The sequence below is a fragment of the Rattus rattus genome, chromosome 1 (genome assembly GCF_011064425.1).
Source record: "Rattus rattus isolate New Zealand chromosome 1, Rrattus_CSIRO_v1, whole genome shotgun sequence".
NCBI classification, from domain to species: domain Eukaryota; kingdom Metazoa; phylum Chordata; class Mammalia; order Rodentia; family Muridae; genus Rattus; species Rattus rattus.
Genome location: NC_046154.1, coordinates 167,278,647 through 167,295,731, shown reverse-complemented (window position 1 = coordinate 167,295,731; position 17,085 = coordinate 167,278,647). Strand labels below are relative to the sequence as shown.

The 17,085-nt window shown below is 43.5% G+C and overlaps 1 protein-coding gene across 2 annotated transcripts in view; it reads right to left on the bottom strand.

Annotated features, from left to right (window-relative positions):
• Washc3 (WASH complex subunit 3) overlaps nt 1–13,566 on the bottom strand; it is a 44,228-nt gene extending 30,662 nt beyond the window's left edge. The window contains exons 1-3 of one of the 2 annotated variants that reach the window (XM_032910882.1): nt 13,376–13,566; nt 12,741–12,839; nt 1,220–1,285 (exon numbers count right to left, since the gene is read on the bottom strand). In XM_032910882.1, coding sequence (XP_032766773.1) covers nt 1,220–1,285; nt 12,741–12,839; nt 13,376–13,426 — 216 coding nt within the window. In that variant the 5' untranslated portion in view covers nt 13,427–13,566. The remainder of the gene's footprint in view (nt 1–1,219; nt 1,286–12,740; nt 12,840–13,375) is intronic. The other variant, XM_032910889.1, reaches the window with a different exon arrangement.
• Between the last annotated feature and the right edge of the window lie 3,519 nt (nt 13,567–17,085).

The window sequence follows — 17,085 nt, the reverse complement described above, 5'->3', positions numbered from 1 at the left end:
GCATAAGAAAGAACTCCCCGATGATAGGATCTCGGGCAGCAAAAGTCATTGTGAAGTGCTGACTGACGACAGTGCTTTAGCAAAGTGGCAGTGGCCCCAAAGTCACAAGTGGGTATAGTTGTGACTGACACAATGTCCCCAGCATGTTCAAGGCCAGGTGCTCTAAATTTCTATGCCAGAGAAATGTGATAAGGCAACAGACATACTTGCTGAAGTCCGGGGAGGGCAGAGAAAGTATACATACCTACCTTCACTTCCTTAGTCTAATGTGAGCATAAAATTTTCCACTCAAATATTCAGTAAATATTTTGATCAATTAGAAAACATGGCCACTGTACACTTTCATGGGTTATCAGGGAGGGGAGGATAACGATTACAAAAATATTGTAGGTTAAACCCTCTACCTCACGAACAGGAAGAGCATGCATAGCATTACAAATTAAACCCAGCTAAAACTGAATGTGCCCGTTAGTTATCAAAATCTCTAAGCTTTAAACACAAGGTATTTCCCCAAGTAACGTGGGACCTTTGGCTTGTTGCTTTGTTTTGTTTGTTTGTTTCTTTTTTTAAAGAGACAGTCTCCCTCTCTGGATGGGTCAGGAGTCAGTCTCCCTCTCTGGATGGGTCAAGAGACGTCTCCCTCTCTGAATGGATCAGGAGTCAGTCTCCCTCTCTGGATGGGTCAGGCTGCCAGCAAACTCATTATCCTCCTGCTTCAGCCTCCTGAGTACTGGGATTACCACCATGGACTACTGTACCCAGCTTCTCTGTAATTTGGGATTTCAAACTGGTATTCTTCCAATACTTTCATAACTTTCAAAATATATGTATGAATAAAAATTTCAGAGAGTGTCAATACATTTTGCTCTGGAAACATTTAAGTTTTATTCCACTTGCTACATTACAAATAATTTTGAGTTTCCATTAAATAATGTGAACCACATAACAGCTTAATTTGTAACCATGTTGTTTATATCGGACTTTTAAGTGGCACAATCAAAGAAATCAAGCCAGGAGTTCATGTGAAATGGCTAAGTTAATGTCTATAATGAACACCATTCATTGCCTTGCAATTACGTTATGTTTTTTTTTAATGTGCAACACTGTATCACTCCACAGATACAGGGTGAGATTGATTTTACCCCAAATACATTTTAAGTATGACTGAGAAAGATGGTGTCCATACAAAAAAGTTTACCCTGTATTTAGAAATACAAACCTTCGCATCTAAAATATTGAGAGTTGTTTCAATTTGTTGAATCCGAAGAGAAAGGTCTGCCAGTTTCTAGAAAGGTTAGACATAAGAAAAAAGTGTTTGATTAAAATGGTGAAAGAGAACAATGAAGGGAAGATTTGAAAACTAGAAACTATGTAATTTAAGTATTTCTCATGTCTTCAGGGAAGTATATGTGAACTCTACCGTGTTGTACGTTGTTCACTAATAGAAATGTTAACTCTCAGCTTTCTTAAACTCCTCATCAGAGCGATAAACCAATAGAGCAAAATACAAACTCAACCCAGGCCTACCTAGAGCAGGACCTGAAATGTACTGGCAGCTCAGTAATTACTCACAAACGAATCCATTTTTCCACAGAAAACGAGAAAGAAGATCAGTCAGAGATTCTATCTCTGACTTAGGCAAATAAACAAGTATAGCTTAGTCCAAATTCAAACTTCCCAAGCCTGAGAAGTGAGGGGGATGGGGGCGTGAAACGGGAGGTGAACTACTCATCTCAGAGGGAACTTAGAGAGTAAATGAAACATCTGCTATCAACACCTCACACACACCACACTACACACTGTGCCCTAGTTACTTTCTACGGTTATGCTGTTATCCTCTGGTCCTAGGCAGAAGGTTCGGGGGATAAAGCACTTGCACTCAAGTCTGCGGGAGGGAGTGTGCATCCCCAGCGCCCACAGAAAAGCCAGGCAGTGGCCCACCTACAGTCACAGCACTTGGGAGGTTGAAGCTGATTTCCAGAGCAAGCTGGTAATAGCCACGTCAGTGAGCACAGTACAGAGGGATGGAGGAAAACTTCTGCTGTCAACCTCTGAACTCCATGTGCATGCGCATATACGACTCATACACACTTTCACAAAGAAAAGTCAGCATTATAGTGCATAATCCGTAAACACACTTATCGAATACCTTGATTTTAACCATTATCATCTTTAGTCACATGTTCCGAGAGGGTTGGCCAGTTTACGGCTCCGTGACGGCATGGGAGAATATAAAAAAATCCTTACGAAGAGCAGGGCTTTGGGGCTGGAGAGATGGCTCAGGGGTTAAGAGCACTGACTGCTCTTCCAGAGGTCCTGAGTTCGATTCCCAGCAACCACATGGTGGCTCACAACCATCTGTAATGGGATACGATGCCGTCTTCTGGTGTGTCTGAAGACAGCTACAGTGTACTCACATACATGAAATAAATAAATAAATCTTTAAAAAAAAAAGAAAAAGCAGGACTTTGATGCTCTACGATCGTTTTGCCCACAGTTAGGAGTAACGTGCTGAGCACCGGCCAGTGCTTAGGCTTCTTCACAGGATACTTTGTTGTTTTGGGACAGGATCTGTTAATGTTGCCTATGCAGGTCTCAAACTGGGGCTCAGGGAAGCTTCCTACCCCAGCCCCGAATCAGCAGGGAGGGCAGGCTCTCTCTGAATCTGTCATCTGAAATGAAATTAAAGCTGCTTTCTTTTTATTTTACCTATTACTGTATTTTGTCTCTTTCGTCTTTGTAAGCTGGGACGAAGATGTATGATACTCATCTTTACACTTGGGATGACGAGGAAAGCCTTAGTGGATGGTGAAGCAACAACGTGAGAGAACACAGTGCCAGAAGAAACTGCTCTTGGGTATAGAAAGCAGTCGCTCTGATAACTTAGATCAACAAGACTGGTAAATGGTGAGACAGAACTTCAAGATTGTTTAACTTGTACGCTCCATTTTAGCATGCTAGCTCATACCTTTCTCATACCTGATGCAAGGTACGCAATTTTTATTTTTGTTGTTAAAGTTTATTTTAAATTATGTGTGTCTCTAAGTGCACATGAGTGCAGGTACCAATGGAAGCCAGAAGAGGGCGCCAGATCTCCTAGAGCTGGGTCACCTTGTATAGATGCTATAGAAACCAAACGCGGACCACTGAGCTATCCCTCTAGCCTCAGAGCGCTGATTTTTAACAGGATCACTAGATATTTCCAAAGATGCAATCTGGAAATTAAACACTCACAATCCATGATTTTGGTCTCTGTTTTTGTGAAAGGGTCACACTGTGGAAGTTCAGGTTGCTTTCAAACTTTCAGTATAGCCCAGGCTGCCTCAAATTCTCAGCACTTTCAGTACAGCCCAGGCTAGCCTCAAATTCTCAGCACTCTCCGTTCTGTCTTCCTGGTGCTCAGATTATAGGCCTTGATCCCTTGGATAAAACTTTAAAAGTTTTAATGGCATCAATGCTAACTTTAACCTTGAAATTTGTTCACAATAAGCGGCTATATAAACATAAATACAAGTTATAAAACATGTCATGCTATCCAAATTATAGCCACATTCCTGAAAATCATGGAAATTCAATTTTGGCAAATTTAGTAAGTCTTATAATTTGCTAGAGAAGAAATCTTACAACAAATTAATTCATAAAAATGATAACTTCCATTTGTAAAAAATGAGCACAATTGTTTGAGTAAAATGGATATAAATAGAAAAATGTGATCAAAATTGAATACTTTATCCCTGTATGTGCATGTACACATTCGTGTATGTGTGAGAGGGCACACGCATATGTGTCTAGGTGGAGGCCAGGGCCAACAGTGACATCTTCCTTAATTGATCTCGACTTGAGGTTTGGGCACAGGGTATCTATCTCCCTGTACCTGGAACTCACCAATTCCATCAGACTGGATGGCGAGCAGATCTGGGGATCTCTGTCCTCTGACACAGATTATAAGTGCACCTCCCTGCTTGGCTTTTATTTGGGCTCTGAGAAACTAAGTTCAGGACCTCCTGCTTTCATGGCAAGCGTTTTATTAATGGGGCTATCACTCTAGTTCCCCAAATTTAAGGTTTTAATATCTTCCCATATAAATATATAGTTTCAAACACTTAATATTATAAATGTCTGAGCACTTATGTATGAAATACTATATCTGCAACATATTCAAGTCTTTACACCAACTCTATGAAGTAGGGATTATTTTTCTAACATTAAGGAGAAAAAGAAAAAAGTGATATTTCATACAAGTCAAATAACCCAGACCCAAACACTTCAAGTCTAGAGCTGACAGAAGTTTGCTACGACATGCCGGTCAATGTGGGGGCTGCAGACTACTGTTCATTACCCAGAGTCAGTAAACAGCAAGCTCTCAAACTGTCGGCAAGCTCTGGGCATACAGATTGGAAATCAAGAGTTTCTGATCTTGGAACACTTACTAAGTCGAATGCCCTTTACCTGGAATTATTTTTCTAATCAGTATTAATTATCCTCATGATTAGAATATAAAACTAACTTGTCGCCGAGTACTGAGCTGGGATTCACAAAGGGTAGGCTGAAAATAGAAACACAGAACTTAGCAATTAATGGGGGGAAGATGTTGGCTTGTTTGGAAATCTACCTACTGACTAGGCTGTCAATCACTTCAAAGCAGTAATTTCTCTTTCCTCGTCTTGTCAGATTGTTCTGGTACAACCATTCTTTCATTTGGAGCTCACTTTATTATTCTCGTCTGTTACTCTCAAAGCCTCAGAAGACAAAGACTGTTGACATCAACATCAATACAGGTTAGTTTATAATCTTTTATCTAAATACCCTCACTAATACAATTATCTTTGTGGGGACGTGTATTTCGAATAGTCGTCTTTTCCTTGCTATGGCTACCACCACCTATGATAAAGCTAGGTAAGCCAATGTAAACACAAGTTCAAGAAAGAAAGAAAAAAAAGACTAGCAGTTTTATACTGCATTGAAGTGTAGAAACCCCTCCAAAAAGTCTAGCTATTTAACTCATATGAGGAGTGCTGTGTGTTAAGAAATGATTCTCAAAGGTAATACAGAACAATAGAAAATCCTGAAACACTGGACGTCTGAGATTCTCAAACCAGCCCTAGAGAAGGCTGATTAACACCATCGTGAATAATGGGATGACACTAATTTGTGATATAAAACCCTGAGCATGTATAGGCACATCTCTAACACAATGTTCTAAAGTAGATCTCAGCGTACTCGGCTGTGCTCAGTGTCCTAGAAGCCAGCAAGGGAATCAATCAATGTCTTTATTAATCTGCATATAACTCTTATGCCTCCCCACTATAAAGATGTGGCAACAAGCAAAAGAGGGTTTAAGAAAGACATAATTTGTTTGAAAGTTAAGTTCAGTGTGGGCCTAAAATTTGGCTATAAGAGATAAACACTATAAATTTGTTAGATGAGAATTCTCAACACCTTTGCCTGTTATTTCAAGATTTTTAGAAGATTAGAAATGATTTGAAATCCAGTACTGTGTGTAACAAATCTGAGTCAAGATAAAACACCCACCTGTCTTGTTTACATGGGGTTGCTGACTCTGTAATTCATGGTTAAACAGAGTCTGCACAGATTTTACTGCAGAAAGAACTTGAGATGGCCCTGGTCACCGAGTGGTGAACTACAGAGACAATTCTGGAACTTAGGTTTCTTTAAAAACACAGAAATATTATAAGAATATGTTTTCATTTTAATCCCAGGGGTGGGGTATGGGGCTGGTTCAGACTGTCCGCAGCATCTGACTGTGATTTACCTCGTGCTCCAGCAGAGGCATGGCTTGGCCAGCTGCAGAGCTTCTGCCATTGTGTGATGTTTGGAATTCAGAGGGTCTATAAATGCGAGAGCCCAGAGAGGCAGGGGCAGGTGGCTGGTGCTCGTTCAGGAGGATTGGTTATGGTTTGTTAGTAGTTGTGTTCAAAAAAAGAAACAAGAAAGCAATACGTTCAAGGGTCTCTATCCCTCTCCCCTCTACAGCCGGTGAACTAGAGTTGGGGGTGGAATTGGGGATAAAGGGTGGGGGAAAGAAGAACCCACAAAGTAGCAAAAATCAGCTACAGTGGACCATCATACAATTGTGCTGACTGGGACAGGAACAAAAATGTTTACTAAGGATTTGTGAAGGAAAAGGAAATGAGCCTAAAAACTCTGTAACTTGGGTCTGATTCAATTTCTTTCCTTTCTCTGGCCTCTGGTCTCGGCAGGCAAAGAAGAATTATTTACAAAATAGCCTAGTATGGATGGAGTTTTGTTCTTCACAAAAAATAAAAAAAAGAGTTTTATACTCTTCTCTTTAGTAGAGAATTCTAAGAAACAGGATAACATGAAGAAAGAGCTCAGTTTGTTTCAAATTTAATCCCAGTTGAGGCTGAAAGTGCTACATTTATGCCAGACTTAGATGAGGTCAGGGTGGCGGTCTGGGGTGGGTGGGTGGGTGGTCTTTCTCTCTGCAGCTCATTCCTAATTTAAACAGCAATAGCTGATGCTTTTTTTTTCTTTTAGGAAAGCAGGTCATTTTGGTTTCTGTTAAAGCTTGCCAAACAAGGACAACAGGCTTCCTAGGGGCTATTAACAGATTAAAAATGATTCCAGAAAGCAACACTGAGATACATATACAATATTCTCAGAAGTTATCATTTCTATAAAGATACTACATTTACAAGATACAGAACAAAATAACTACAGTATAGAGTAGAGAGAAAGTTTGTAGTCTCTTCACTTCTGTAAGAGCTGGAATCTCAGTTTGGCTCCTTGGGCTCTCTGCTTCTCTCAGCCGGTTAGAATGTATCGCACAGCTAGCTACAAACTCCGGGGACTCAAAAGCATGTGGAATGAATGGACAGAGAACAAACCAGGTCAAAGCCCCATATCTTAGTTTGTGGACATGCCAAAGAGAGATGCTGGACCTGTGCTAAAGGAAGAGTTGTGATGACTAAACACATCTAATGCAGTTAGTGAGTATTACTTATGCCTGCTCCCAGCAAATAGCCTACAACTGACAAAAGTATATAAAAAAAAAAAAAAAGCCAAACTATTGACTGTAAATAATGAATCATATAGTCAGTTATCGAACATAAAACAAAAAGACTGCATACCAAGAAGATGGTGACCTATGACTTTCAGTACCCATGTACAAGCAAAGGCATTGATTTAATCAAGGAACCACACACAAAGACCCTTTCACAAGAGCAGTGTGTGTGTGTGTGTGTGTGTGTGTGTGTGTGTGTGTGTGTGTGTGTGTGTATGTGTGTGAGATATAATGTATGATGTGGACAGTTTCACATTCCTGGGCTCACCTTTCACCAAAACCCAAGTGGTACATCATCTAGAGGAAACAACTCTACTTAGGTAAAAGGCAGGGGAGTGAGAACCACCTGCCCTCTGCCTCAGAACTCCTCACAAGGACCACCCCAGGCAAATCTAGCACTGGACAAGCCCCAGTGGCCCCAGATACCTGGTACCATTCATTATCTGGTCATATTTCAGAATCTTAGTCTTCATGCCTGGCCCACTGCCAGGTCAACCCTAGGGGTCTAAACCTCCAGATCAACTGAAGATTCAAGATGGCCCAAGGGTCAGGCTACTCCCCACAGACTCTGTCTCCACACACAATAGGGCCATGATGCCACAGACTCAGCTTTCAAGCTAGCCTCTGGAAATGCAGGTTTCAGGTCTGTCCTACAGTCTAACCCAGCCCAAAGCCAGGCAGGCCACGCAACGTAAGCTTCAGGCCTGTCCCAGTTCCAGGTTTATGTCTCTGACTCTAAGTCATCAGACTGCCATCCACGAACACAACGGGGTCATTCCCTACAGTCTTACTATCCAGTCTGGCTACAGAGCTTCAGGCTCTGATGGACTCAGCCCAGGACGACCTTCACAGACCTATGATTCAGGCCAATGTATGCAGTCCCTAGATAGTTTCCACAACTCCAAGTTCCAGCCCTCTCAATGTGTGGCCCACGGTATCAGCCCAGTACCGTTATCCCATACTCTAGACATCTTGTGGATGTAGGCCCTGTGCCTGGCATAGTACCAAACTAGCCATATAGACTCAGAATTTAGGCAAAACCTAAGCAGACCTTAATGCCCCCACAAACTAAAGCTCTTAGAAGAGCCCTGTAGATGCAACCATCAGATTATACAGAGTGGACCAGGCCTACCCCTCTGATTCAGGCTTCCAACACATCCCAGAAGGTTTAGGAGTGGTCAGGTGCACAGTCCGACTTTGCAAACTCGACTTAATTCCAAGTCAGTCTCCATAGACTTGATGTTTAGGATGGCTTCTTAGAGACCAGACTCTAGGTCTTCCCCTGAAGATCTACATCCAATGTCCACCTCATAAGCTTGTCTAATTGGATCCAAGCTCTATGCAGAACCAAGAATGTGAGATCTGTATTCCAAATGCTATAAAAACATTGATGAGAGAAATAAGACGTGAATGAATGCAAAGACATCCTGGGTTTATGGGTTTGCAGAATATTGCTAAAATGTACAAATGACCTAGATGTAACATAATCTCTATTAAAACTTCAGTATTTTTCACAAAAGTAGAAATTGTAAACTTTTATATAGGGACACACACACACACACACACACACACACACACACACACCACCATACAGACTCAAATACCAATGGCAAATCTAAACAAAAACATAGCTGGGAGCATCACATGACCCAGCAGAGCTGGAGGTTATACAGGGCTCACCAACAGGGACTGTCGCTCACCGAGGCTGACCTGGCCACAGTAGCTGCTGAGTGCTGGAGACCAACAGCGAGCCCCTGACACGGCACCATTCCTCTGGGTAACCAGCCAGCCACACGGTGGAAGGTTTACTACACTGGGTTGCTTTCTTCCTGGAAGGTTCAATGCTTTGTCCTTACTGGAACAGATACTTCTGCTCATGGATTTGCCTTTCCTGCAGTAATGTCTCTGCCAAACTACCACCTGGGGCTCAGAAATGCCTTATCTACCATCACAGTATTCCACACAGCATCCTTCTGACCAAGGAGCTCATGTCAGAGTCAGAAATGTGCAACCGTGGGCCCATGCCCAAGGAAGTGGTCTTACCACGGTCTCTATCCCCCTGAAGCAGCTGGCCTGAGAGAAGGGTACATGGCTAGGATTCATGGGTCCAGGAATTGAGGGGTAGGAATGGGTATGGTTCCAGGCACTACCGATCCTAGTGACCCACTAGAAAACACTTCGCTTCCTGTTCCCATGGCTATAAGTTCTGCTAACATACAAGTTTACCCGAATTTAAAAACTGGCGGCAAAGCTATACAGACCGAAACAGTTCGGTCCTGATAAAAACAGGCTGTGGAACCGAATAGGACACTTGAAATGAAGCCAAACATCTATGACCAGTTGATTTTCACACACATGCCAAGAACACACAATTGGAAAAAAAATTGGGGGGTGGGGGGACAGTTTCTCCGAAGAGTGGTGTGGAATACGCGTAAGCCAAAGACTACAATCAGAGGCTATCACACAACATGCACACAAACCAACACAATATGAATACAACAGTCACATGTAAGGCCTGAAACCAGAAAATAACCAGAAGAGGAAAACATGGACGGAGAGCTTTGGGCAGTGGTACAGACAATGATTTTTCTGGAAATGACCCCAAAAGTCTAGGTAGCAAAAACAGAACTAGTCAATGTACTTGAAGCAAAAAGCTTCCGTGCAGAATGGAACTGTTGGCAGGGGTGAAGACCCACTGTGGCAGGGGTGAAGACCTCCTATGCCGGGGGTGAGAGACCCCCTATGGCAGGGGTGAGAGACCCCCTATGGTAGGGGTGAAGACCACCTATGGCGGGGGTGAGAGACCCCCTATGGCAGGGGTGAGAGACCCCCTATGGTAGGGGTAAAAACCACCTATGGCAGGGGTGAGAGACACCCTATAACAGGGATGAGGACCCCCTATGACAGGGGTGAAGACCCCCTATGGAATGGGGGATGTTTACAATCTGTCTATGTAATAGCACGGAGATAACCACATTTATAAAGAGCCACAATTCAATAGTAAAAAGACAGATAACTCCATTTTAAGAAATGGACAAAGGAACTGGATGGTTGCAATGGAAGATATACAGACATTAAATGGATACGTGGGAGAAATGTTTAGCATCATTTATCATAAAGAAAAATGTAGATTAAAACGTAAAGAGACCTCACGTCACATCCGTTAGAAGGTTCATGTTAGAAGATTAAGGTTACCAGATTAAAGGCCCACAGGAACTAGCACGGAGGCAGAGAAAAGGCAGCACGTCTATACTGTTGGCAGGGAAGGGAAGTTAAGGTAGCTGTTTTAGAAAACCAGTAGAGAAAGTCCTAAAGGGAAAAAGAGGAGAGTAAACTACTTAAAGATCAATGACGCCCCTTCTGATTACGCAGTAAAAGGAAGTGGCGTCAGAGTGAGAACGCGGCTACTGCATGTTTTATTCACTGTAGCATAATACGGAATCAACGGAATCAACGTAAGTGTCTACAAACTGTGACTGGACAGACAGAATGTCATACATATACACAGGGAGAAGTCCAACCTTACGAAAGGAGATCTGTCGTCTGTGACGGCATGGATGAGCTCGGAGGACATGCAGAAGTGAACTAAGCCAGGCACAGAAAGACAAACACTACATCTTGCTTCCATATATGTGTATGCATGTGCATGTGTATACGTATATAAAAAAGTCACTCTTGGCTCTAGCCACGCTGAGAGAGAGCAAGGTGTTGCATGTGAGGGAAGGGGGGGATATGGGAGCAGTTGGAGAGGGTTAGGGAAAGGGAAAAATGATGGAATCTTAGCTTATTTTTTCAAAATAAAAACAAAACAGTGTTAAATACCAGTGATCAGAGGTGGGATGGGAGCGGTGAGGGGGCCGGGAAGTGTTGCTCAAAGGCACAGAATCCCAGGAGAACACGTTCCCTGGACTCACTGTATGCTACAGTGACTGCAGCTAAGAGCGAAGTATACTAAGAATGAAGAGTGTACACACACAGCAAAGCACATGAGGCCGCACACACGAGATTTATATATTTCGTGGTGGGCACAGGAATCAAAATGGCATACGTTACGTCACAAAGACTTCGCATATGAAAAAGAGCAGAGGGCAGTAGGCTAACTCCGTATGAGCTGAGCTCTTTATCCAACAAATTTCTCTCTGGGGTTCAGGGAAACATTAGGGGATACGGACCAACTGTGGGGAAGGGAGCACTGACAGTGTGGGAGAAGGTGGGGAAAGCTCTGTGAGGTGACACTCGCCATCCTTGATCCTGGCTGTCGATAAGCAGCACCCACTCCCAGACAGCGGAAACTGGGGGTACTACGAAGATGAGGGGTTATCCTCGCGCAGAGCACACTGTAGCAAACTGCCTTCTGCTAGCTTTTTTTAACTCAATAAGGACAACTGCGCAATGATAGGCAATGAATATCTGCTTTAATCTGCTAGAAGCTACAGCCTCCATATACTCTAACCTAAAGCACAAAGGGTCAGATGGGAACTGGAAGGTGAAAATCCCTTCACTCTGCAGGTTCCTTATCCTAGAGAAGCAATGGTGTGAGAGGAAAATGGACTGAACAGATGTTTAGCAGTCGAGAGCACTTGTGGCTCATAACTGTCCATAACTACAGTTCTAAGAAGTCTTAGGCCTTCCTCTGACCTCCATAGGCATCAGACATATGTGTGATAAAAACACTCACACGTATAAAGTAAAATAAGTAAATCTTAATTTTTTTAATAGACCAAAAAGAAAGGAGCGCCCAGTCTCTGGGGCTGCTCAACTATAAAGCACGCAGAACCGAGCTCCTCACTGCATCAGTAATTACATCTTACTTTCATTTCTCTCAGGGGAAAAGCTAGAGGAATTCTGATAAAGAAATAAAAACTACGGCTGGGGCTGGGGGTGGGGTGTGTCGCTCAGTGGCAGAGTGCGTGTGCCTATCGTGCTCAAGGCCTTAATCACAACCCATAATATAAACAGCTCAAATTAGACCCAAACGAGAGGCTTCCGGTCTCCAGGCAATTCTGATTAACAGCCACACATCTAACGTAAACTCTGTTTTGTCGAAGATAAGCCTCACATAGGACAATATAGGAAAATAGAATATTAAATCGATCCAGCTGTGAAGTGTCTATAAGTTTCTACTTATTTCCTTTTTTAAAATTCAGTTTCAATATACATTCCCTATTTTCATCCTCCTTAAAACAAACAAACGAAACTTTTTGCAAGATCAGGAGAGGTTCCTGGATCTGGCGTCTAATTCTTACTTTATAAGTCATCCAGTCATTTGCAGAAAAAGTATTTTTTTGAAACATGAATTTCTAGGCTACCCCTGTGAATCGTTTTTGGCACAAAGGATGCAAAGCAATTCAATATAAACTCAAGCATATATTTAAAATGTAATCTCTTGAGTAGAAAGCTGAGGGGAAAAAAACACTTTAAAAAATTCAACTGTGAAATTCTGGATTTCCTTTTGTTCTCATAATTAAACATAGCTGAGCTATCTCACAGAAGCTTCTAGAATATTAATTCGGCTGAGGTAGGGCACAGGACTGATGGGGACAGAGTCAGAGGTGCTAAGGTCTTAAGACGTTTGAGTTTCGTGGCAAGGTGAACAACACATGAAGGGTGTAACTCTTGTATGACTTCATTTGTCAACATGAAGGGTGGAAGGCGACTTCTCGGCCGCTCCAGAAACTAGTAGCCCAGGACCTACCTCTTCACAAACTGCGGAAAACCGGTTGAGAAACTGCACAGTGTGCACCACAAACTGGTTTAGAAAAGCCACGGTTCTTTTCTGTTGAATAGCTGGCACCTGTGTCATGTAAAAACAAACACGATTCTTACAGGAGAAACATACCCTGTGCAATCCTTTGGATATCTGGATTTCATAGAGGGGATGGTCTTTGCCCTGGGACATGAATTTCACGAAGGGCTGAGAAGAGTCACTGATTTGTGTTCCTGAATCTGGTGTGTGTCAAAGTGACAGGGGATGCATGAAGTTTGAGAATGTGACCACACACACACACCCACACACACACCACACACACATGAGCAGCTTCTTGAGGGTCGAATAAGAGGTGAAGTGTTAGAGGTGGTTCTATCTCCAGACTGTCAACCTTAGGCGGAGAGGCACGTGATGTGGGGAGCAAAGGCTGCGTGGCACACCACCTCTTTTCTTAGCCCAGGAGAGACCCCTTTCAAAGTAGATTGCAGGGCTCCCCCTTCCCCAGGCTAGGAAAATAGGGGCCCGGATTGGGCCTGGAGAGGTGGCGTCTCCCTGGGAACCGGGGCCCCTTAGCCAAGCCTCCTTCCCTGTTCGTCGGAAGCTCAAGTATATCTTTTACAAACCTTGGTCAGGTCTATGCCTGACCCCATGAGAGGAAGCCCATCCTCATCCATCTCCTCAGCGGATGGGGACCCCGGGCTCAGGCACAAGCTCCTCCCAGCCCCGTAGAGAGACCAGACTCCTTTCCCAAGTTCCTGCCTTCGGGGCCTTTCCGGAAGAGAGCGCGTGTGTTCACCAATCAATCGGTGGCTTCGGTGAGGCCGCCCCGCCCCCTCGCTCTCGCTCTGCATTCTGGGATTGGTAGTTCATGATTCGGATTGTAAAGTTGGGCTGGGAAATGCTGCTGATAAGCAGGGCTCACATTTGCTGTTTAGCTGTAAAATCTGAAAAGATCTGTAAAAAGGCATGGGGGAGGGAGGGAAAGAGACAGAGAGCGAAATAGAGACAAAGAAACATACACAGAGACACACAGAGAGACGGGGGGTGGTGGTGTTTACCTGTTTAGAATTGTTACAAAAAAGATCCATAATTCACTGAAGAGCACTTCTCTTTTTGTGTGGTCCTACTAAGTGCCAGATACTCTGCGATCAGAATGAGTCTTCAGCCCTGGAGAGCCTCATGCCTGGAGATCTGTTTTTAACGCTTTTCTTTTCTTTTTAGACATAGCATAATCTCAAGCAACAGCTGAGACATACATCAGTGAGAGTGACGACGGCCACTTACATCATGTAAAAGATCTTTACACCTGCAGTTTAAAGATTTTGGTTCAGAGTTTGGAACACATTTTACCAGCAAAGTGACTTAGGACAGGTCACCTAAGCGAAAGTAAACCTTTTTATTGTACCAAACAAGGACTAAGGAGAAGCCCACATCGTCTCTGTTATACTATTCAAAGAGTAATACAGGGAGGACGTGCAGGAAAATTTAGATGGCTGCTCAAACAAAATCCTGTGAAAGTTGCGCCTTTGTAAGTTAGCGTGTACAAACACTTGTGGGCCCAGGAGTACATGCACACCACACGCAAAGTGCTGTGGCTCTGAGGATGATAGGAGCTTCTAAGTCGTCCAAGAAGAGGAAGCTGACCTTAGTGTCTACTTAACACAAAGAGGAGTTAAGGTGACGATCTGGAATGAACCTTTGTACAAACAAAGGCACAGAAGCATGAGGACATATGGTGTTTAAGGCAAAGGGAAAGCGGTTTGGTGGTGTAAGCAAAAATGCCCAGTGGTGGAGAATAATGAGAAACAAAGCAGAAGTAGACAGAAAAAGCTGATGAAGGGCCTTTTATGTCAGAATAAGAGTCATGTTTTTCTAGATGATTCACGAGCTTCTTTTTGGGAGTGCCTCTTAAAATGCCGATTCTAGAGATTAACCTCAGACAAGACAAATCAGGATCTCTTCTGGGTAAACGTGGATACTTGCATTTTAAATACCACTCCCTGGACTTATTCTTCGTTGTGTTGTCTGCAGCAGTGAGCGCCCACTATCAGGTTCTATGGCACCTCACTGACTGATAGCCCTAAAAGAGGGAATCCGTTCCTAGGACGAGGCTTTTTGTCAGCCTGCAGTATCTAGTAGGGGCATTGTTGCCTTATAATAGGGCAGTTCCATTAAAATTATATAGACATGTTGTATTATATAATTCTCTAGAGTCACAGAACTTATGGGTAGTCTCTACAGAGTAAGGGAATTGGTTGATGACTTATAGTCTGTAGTTCAACGCCCCAACAACGGTCAGCTGTGAAGAGAAGTCGAAGGATCTAGCAGTTGCTCAGTCCCACAATGCAAGCAGGTGAAGAAGAGTGAATCTTCCTTCTTCCAACGTCCTTATGTAGGTCTCCAGCAGAAGGTTCGGCCCAGATTAAAGGTGTGTACCACCACACCTGGATCTGGGACTTGCTTTGTCCCAGGTGACTTTTTTTTAAAGATATTATTTATTCATTTTATATATGATGAGTACACTGTCACTGTCTTCAGACACACCAGAAGAGTGCATGGGATCTCGTTACAGGTGGTTGTGAGCCACCATGTGGTTGCCGGGATTTGAACTCAGGACCTCTGGAAGAGCAGTCACTGCTCTTAACCTTAACTCAGAGATCTCCTTGCCTTAGTCTCCGGGGATGCATAGCCACTATGCAAGATCTCCATGCCAAGATCCAGGTCAGAACCTTGTATCTCCCAGCCTCAAGATCTGGATCACAGGTGAGCCCTCCAATTCTGGATTGTAGTTCATTCCAGATACAGTCAAGTTGACAACCAGGAATAGCCACTACAATCCACCCCTGGTCAACTTGACACAAATAATATCTCATGTCCACTTGAAACAATAGCAAGGTCATGAATACACCTAACATGATATAACTATTCCTCGTACAATCGCAAATGCATTTGTAAGTTTACAATGGCACAACGTCCCTTGGGAACATTCTTTTAGTATCTCAACTAAATACCAATTGATGTTTAAAAGAATCGGAAGCACAAATAACTATACAAATGTGTTCTTAGCAAAATAAAACAAGCATTCATATTACTTTATAATCCTCGTTTCTGCAACTGGTCACGTGGCCTTAGCTGGTATTTATAACTCCCTTCCTCTACTACCCATTCTGTATTTCCTCCACCCTCTGCAAACACCTCGGCAGGTCTTGGCTCTTTTCCTGGAGGAGTGGCCCACACCTTCAATCCTGATGGGTCTTCGTCCTTTGTCATCCTGCTTGGGTTAGGCTGTTGTATGTTTCCCATTGACTTTAATCACAAGACATGGTAGTACCAAGAGATGCCCTAAGGGATCTCCTGCACTCCAGACATAATCCTCCTTACCTCCATTGTGGAGAGGCAATCCAAATTCCCCAGGGTAATCTCTATCTATCATCCCTCCTAACACTGTTAATCCTTTCTTAGCCTGTTGGTTTAGGGCATTAGAAGTCCAAATGACCAAGGAGAAGTCTGAGCTTCCAGTTCAATGGAATGTCTGTTGTAGCCCCTGGTAGGAGTACTCCTCCCTCTGGAACCAAAACTTCTAGACCAGCACAACCTAGAGTTGTGGGGACAGGAAGCAAAAATTTTCCTAGAGGGACACAAGGATGGATAGAGTGGAACTATTCCTTTTCCACCTCTTGATTCCTGGACCCATGGATTCTGGCTATGGGGGAAACTGCACCATGCTGATTCAAAGCATATACTGCCTTCTGAAGAACTCTGCCCCAGCCCTCCATGCTGCTGCCACCTGATTGGCACTGTAACTGCATCTTCAAAAGGCCAGTCCATCTTTCTATCAGACTAGTTGCTTCAGGATGATGGGGAACATGATAAGACCAGTGGATTCCATGATCGTGGGCCTACTGTCGCACTTCTATGACTGTAAAATGAGTTCCTTGGTCAAAGCAATACTGTGTGGATATCCATGATGATGGGTAAGGCATTCTGTAAGTCCATGGATGGTGGTGTTGGCAGAAGTATGACATGCAGGAAAAGCAAGTCCATAGCCAGAATAAGTATCTACTACAGTAAGAACAAAACGTTGTCCTTTCCATGGAGGAAGTGGTCCAGTGTAGTCAACCTGCCACCAGGTTGCTCGCTGGTCACCTTGAAGAATGGTCTCATATCTGGGGCTCAGGGTTGGTCTCTGCTGTTGGCAGATCTGGCATTCAGCAGCAGCTGTAGCCAGGTCAGCCTTGCTGAGTGGAAGTCTGTGTTGTTGAGCCCACGTGTAAGCCCCATCTTGACCACCATGGCCACTTTGTTCAAGGGCCCATCGAGCAACGACAGGGAT